Below are 6192 nucleotides of genomic sequence, written 5' to 3'. Positions count from 1 at the left end.
AGCAGCAGTCCTCACAAACAGACGCCATCCGCCCCCCAGCAGACTCACTCTGCACGTCACCACATTCCTGTTGTCTCAGCCTCTTATCAGAGATGTAGCTTAACACACAGCAGGCAGCAGACACTGACTGGGGAGTTCAAGGCAAGCTAATGAGCAGCCGTGCCATAGCATTGTTGATAGGGGGCTGTATCATAAAATTATCATAACACAACCATAACAACATTTCAAGCAGTTCAAGCAGTCCCATAGGCTCTTGCTTATATCAATCAGTCAATAATTCATGAATCCATGTTAAAGTGAGAGACCACCTGTAATTATGACTAGGGGATGTGAATGTATAAACATGTACCACCTCCTATGTTCTTTGGTCATGGTTTTACTGCTCTGTCCGTCTGAAAGAGGCTGTTTTTATGGTCTGTATGAAACGGCACCCCCTCTAAAGGCCCCAGCCCAGCGATGCGGGCGAAAGGGTCGGCTTTACAGATCCACATCATGTGAACACTCCCCCAGGCCTCTCTGGGGTGTTGTTCCCTATCTCGTTGCATTGTGGGGGCTGATGAAGACACTCTGACTGGGAGGAAGTGTGTCTGTCTGTCTGTCTGTGGAGCTAAAGGAGCTCTAGGGGGCTGGGGGAATATGGTCAAAAATAAATACGGGGCTTCAGATACTGGGTGTACCTTTATGTTCATCTAACTTTGGAAAGTTGCTTAGCTAAAGCCGTTCTAATAGCCTATGCTATTCATGAATATCAAAAGTGTCATAAATTTGATAAAGAACCATTAATGTAAATACATCAGTCAAGCTAGTGGTCAAAAAGTCGCACTGGAATTTAAAGAGAAGTGACCTTCTTTGTAATGGTCCTGGCCACCTGGTACCCCAGGCTCTACCGCCACCTGTGCAGCCAGGAACCAGGCATCATAATGATCCAGCAGACTCTGTGATCTACTGAGACCGATGCCGTAATTAACCTGGCAACAACCAAGATAAAAGCTATAATTTGCATGCTCTGTGTGCAACGGTAATAAGCTGTTTCAGTTATTTATGGCCTTGAATTAGTCTATTGCACAAACCTTTGTGCAGCCATTGTGGGACGTTAGTCTCTCGTTCTCTCTTTTCCTTTTACCCCTTCTGTTGCATGGAGGCCAATGTTAACATTGAGACAGCATCTGGTTCTAATTAAACACTCCCCTCCCCCTCGCGACGTCTCCCCCGTCATGTCTCCTTCTAGCTCCTAACCTCTCAGCATCTCTCTCCTTCTCGCTCTCTCTCTCACTCCCTCTTTATGCCTCTCCAGTGGCTCCCTCCCCCTGTCCTCCAGCTCTCCCCTCTCTTGCTCCCATCTCTCTCTTCTGGTTTACCCTCTTACTGTGTCTGCTCTCGGCATCATGAAGTGTGAGCATTGTATCTGGGGTCTCTCTGTGCTCCTGGCTCTATGTTTAGGATGGGCACAGGGCCAGAGTCAGAGGCAACCAGAGACTAACTACACCAGGTAGGGAATATGAGTGTATTGCGCTTGTTGGTGTGTGTGCAATGTATGTTTGCAAGAGGCTTTACAGTGTGGATAGCTCCATTTGGGTGAATGCACAGTGTATTCGTCTGTGGCAATATCCACAAGGATGCACTTGTTTACATTATTTCTATGGTTCACAATATAAAATAACCATATACAGAGCGTGTATGGTTTTGAGTGTGCCATGTTCAGATTTCACGCAGTGTGCTCTGAACCTCCTATCGGAGCTTCCTGCATTTGTATGTTAGCTTAGGGGTATGGCAGTGTTGTTGTTGGCGTTGTGAATGGTCCATGGTGTTGATGTGGTTGAGCTGCCCCAGATGTCAGTGCTTTGAGGTCTGTATGTCTGTCTGTATGTGTCTGTGTGGGGTTGGATCAGGATGGCTTGACTCTGGCTGGACATCTTAGCTTTCATCAGCTTGCCTCTGTCTGCTGGGGTTCTGTAAGTTTGAGCTCCTATAATGTGACAGACTGGGCGCTTTCTCAATGTGTCTGAGGTCAAGCCTTGAGTGTTGGCTGGAGTCCTAGAAAAGTTATTTTGTCCTCCGGTTGTGATAATGGTAACGACTAAGTCTGTGGGTTTTATTTGTTCTTCTTGAGTATGTCTCTACTATCTGTTTTGATGCTCCACACTAGGTATGAGTTACTTTTGTGCACCTCTGTCTCCTGTACAGACAGTCTCCAATGTGCCTGTTCCCATAACTGTCTGTGAGGCCACTGGCAAACAATTATATATTTATCAATGAAAGTATTCTGGTATTAGTCCAGGTTTGGTATTTTTCCGTTGGAAAAGGAGCTTGGATGAATTATTTGAGCAGACGTGGAAGTGCATGGGGTGAGGGGGAGACTGGGTTAGAAACTTGGACAAACATAGGGGAGAATTCTTTAGGGGGAGGTCTCATTGATGAAGCTCTAGTCAAGAACACCTTAACCTCCACTAACTTGGCCCAGTCTCCATCCTGTCTCCATCCTGTCTCCATCCTTTCTCCCTCCTGTCTCCATCCTGTCTACATCCTGTCTACATCCTGTCTACATCCCCTCTCTCTTCCCATTCTCCTGAAACTGACACCAGTGTGCCAAGGGGAGGCATTATTGTTGGGTGCCTGAGGGATTTATAGAGATGATCTGTTGAGTGTGTGTGTGTGTGTGTGTGTGTGTGTGTGTGTGTGTGTGTGTGTGTGTGTGTGTGTGTGTGTGTGTGTGTGTGTGTGTGTGTGTGTGTGTGTGTGTGTGTGCGTGCGTGCGTGCGTGCGTGCGTGCGTGCATGTGCGAGTTTCCCAAAGTGATAGTGATGTGGTAAGCCTAAGCCAATGTTTATAAAGTACAGTACATGATAATACATCACTTTTTTCCCACCCTACTCTCTCTCAGGCCTGTGTTCCACTGTGGGGGAGACATGGTTGCAGACTCAGGCTTTGTGGGCAGTGAAGGATTTCCAAACTACTACAAACCCAACAGCAAATGTACCTGGCGCATTACAGTGAGTCACTGGCCCTGCACTACATACCACTTCACCATTACTCTGAATTTAACCTACATATTGACCTAAAGCCTGTTCTGCCCTCTCTCTAAACTTCAGGTCCCAGAGGGCAATGTGGTCATGCTCTCTTTCCGCATCTTTGACCTGGAGGCTGACCCCATGTGTCGCTATGACTACCTGGATGTGTACAATGGCCACTCCATCATGGTGCAGAAGCTGGGGAGGTTCTGTGGAACGTTCAGGCCTGGTACACTCATCTCCACCACCAACACCATAATGCTGGAGATGGTGAGCGACTCTGAGACTGGAGGGAGGGGCTTCCTGGCTTACTTCAATGGAGGAAAACCACATGTGGATGGTGAGCTTTACAGTATAACTTGGGCTCTCACTCTCTGTTTTTTCTAAGGAACAACATCTTTGCGATGTCCTATGTCTATTAGCTCACATACTGTAACATAGGCTTATACCCACTGTCAAATATTTTAGTCACCTGATTATTTATTGATCTGTGTATCAATAATTTCAGAGCCCCAATTCTGTGGAGGAAAGATGACAAAAGCCCAGGGTGAAGTTAAAACACCTAACTGGCCAGAGAAGAATTACCCAGCAGGCATCAGTTGCTCCTGGCTCATCACAGTAGAGCGGGATCAGGTTATTAGTCATCATGTTCAGCTCTCCATGCTCTTTATTCTTAACGGACTTCTGCTAATGATGCTGTCGTTATGTTGCGCCAACCACAGAACCAAATGTGCACCAATATGCATAAATGTATTGGAGTTTCAAATGATGTTCCTAGAGTGTAACGTTGTTGTATTTGTCGTTCTGTTTATTTCTGTGTGTGGGCTAGGTGATTGAGGTGAAGTTTGATAAGTTTGATGTGGAGTCAGACAGTTACTGCCGCTTTGATTACGTGGCCTTCTTCAACGGTGGAGAGAAAGATGACTCTCGACGCATTGGAAAATACTGTGGAGACGTCAGCCCCCAGTGAGTGGTACACAACTCTATGTGTGTTTGCCTGACTTCCTGTGTTTATGATTATGCTTGTTAGTGGTCTACATCTATGATCATATGTTGTCTATCTGTTTGTTCTTGTCACTCTACTCTCTTCCAATCCTCCCTCTGTATTACTCTCTGCCCACAGAACCATTGTGACCAATGGGAACGTGCTCCTAGTACAATTTGTGTCTGACCTCAGCGTGACCTCTGATGGCTTCCTGGCCAGTTACACCACCGTCCCCCGTGGATCCAGAACCCCCACAGTAGACAACACAGGATCAGGACCCCGTAAAGAGTCAGTCCCCAGGAAGACTGTTGTTAAACCCATCCTGCCTGAGAGAACAGTCATCACCACCACTACCACCCAACCACCCACTACAACCAGACACCAGGCCCCCCCAACCCCACAGCCCCAGGAGCCCACTGCCAAGCCCAAACCAATCAAACCAGTCAGGACCCGCCCACCAAACAAGCCAGGCCCAGACAGGGTCAGAGTTACTAAACCAGACATCAAGAAGCCAGGTAAGAGAAGCTGAAGAACTGGTGTAGCAAGACCTGAGTTTATGTATACACATGTCTGTGTGTTTGTGTGGCTATGTGTGTAAACAATGTTTGTATTTTCTAGTTCACTTGAACCCACTGTGTGCAAAGGCATGTAAGAGGGATGGAAATATCAAGAGCAGTTTCTGTGCCAGTGAATTTGGTGAGTTCCACTAGACGGCTAGCATCATTGGATAGCCAAATTAATCAAGCGATTTAAGGTCATAACAAATTCACAGCATTGCTCAGGCAACTAGACTAACTAACTCTCTCTCTCTCTCTCTCTCTCTCTCTCTCTCAGTGATCACGGGTAAGGTGACAGCGCTGACCCCTGGTCCTCAGGGCAGTGTCTATATCAGTGTGTCTCTCATCAAGGCCTACAAAGCTGGCCAGCTGACCATCACCCAGGCTGGAGAGAACATGTCTGTCAAACTGGTGTCAGCCTGCAAGAAGTGCCCTATCATCCGCAAAGGTAACCTATTTTTCTTCCCAGACAATCTGACTGGCATGTACAGCATTACGCAACACATACGTGTACACACACATGCATGCACAGATGCACACACACTGCTGACTTATCAGCATAGACTGCTGTGTCATCATAGACAGTATTGCCAGATTGCCTAATAAATGCATTTTTGATCAATCACTTTCTCAGGAATGCCTTACATCTTGATGGGCCAGGTTGATGAGGATGGGCGTGGAACAATGGCTCCCGGGGCTTTCACTGCCCCATATAAGGCCCCACATCACAAACTGCTGACCAATATTAACAACCAACCATGCTAACCTCACACCCCAGTCCACCAATCAGGGAAATTCAGCCTCGTGCATGGATACCATGACGAGCAAGGTTACGGTGACCCAAAAACATTTTTTATTCTTGAGGAGTACAAGAATTATCTTGTTTTTTCACTTAATGTTTGATGACACTAACTTAATTGCTCAAATCTCCTTTCATTGGTCGCTCACAGGTTCAGATTAAATGACAAGCATCACATAACAACAGTTTGACCCACCTCATAATATTATTTTTGTAATTTATGTCTCTCAATAAAGGATTTATAACACATGGTGTTGGTTTGATATGTTTATTACATGAACTTTATGTCCCATTCAGTATAGTTTTACTGCAATACAATGATGGTGTGCCACCTAGTGGTCAGATTTACAAAATAACCTCCTATGACACACAAAGCAGGTGCCACTACCCTCTCAAAGAATTAGTGGCCTACTTGGTGTGTGAACTGCTGACTGCTCATCATTTGCTCATCATTTGCAGATACTTGTTGACACATCAACCAGGATTGAGGGACAGGGCAATTTGTTACTTGTTTTTGGCAGTAAGTGGCTGTATTGGAGTGAGATTGGTTTCACCTCTCCTAGGCAATCAGCAGTTAGTGTTAGTACTTCAGTCTCCCCTGGTTACTCAGCAGCAGCTGTGTAAGCGGTGGTCGTGTCAGTGGCAGTTTTGTCGCAAAACTAAGACAGTTCTGCCGAGTTGTTTGAGGAGTTGTTTGAGGAAGAAAAGAGAGTAAGGCTCCACACCACTTGAGTTTCTTACCTAGTTATTTTCAGATGATCTCAGTTTTGCTCTTTTTGTAGCTTTGGCAACTCTGTGTGTTGTCTACACCTTTTCGCTCTTCTTACTGAAGGTTTTATAGAT

General features: G+C 46.0%; 1 protein-coding gene across 1 annotated transcript; it reads left to right on the top strand.

Annotated features, from left to right (window-relative positions):
• Window positions 1-1252: 1252 nt before the first annotated feature.
• Window positions 1253-5601, top strand: LOC139418496 (procollagen C-endopeptidase enhancer 2-like). Its single transcript, XM_071168014.1, has 9 exons — window positions 1253-1489; window positions 2882-2990; window positions 3090-3348; window positions 3517-3641; window positions 3838-3974; window positions 4132-4508; window positions 4612-4689; window positions 4828-4998; window positions 5185-5601. The coding sequence occupies exons 1-9, from the start codon at window positions 1386-1388 to the stop codon at window positions 5313-5315; spliced, it is 1491 nt and encodes a 496-aa protein (XP_071024115.1). The 5' UTR covers window positions 1253-1385; the 3' UTR covers window positions 5316-5601.
• The last annotated feature ends 591 nt before the right edge of the window (window positions 5602-6192 follow it).

Source organism: Oncorhynchus clarkii, chromosome 10, assembly GCF_045791955.1.
Source record: "Oncorhynchus clarkii lewisi isolate Uvic-CL-2024 chromosome 10, UVic_Ocla_1.0, whole genome shotgun sequence".
NCBI lineage: Eukaryota > Metazoa > Chordata > Actinopteri > Salmoniformes > Salmonidae > Oncorhynchus > Oncorhynchus clarkii.
Note: the sequence above shows the minus strand (reverse complement) of the source record. Positions and strands in the feature narration are given on the sequence as shown.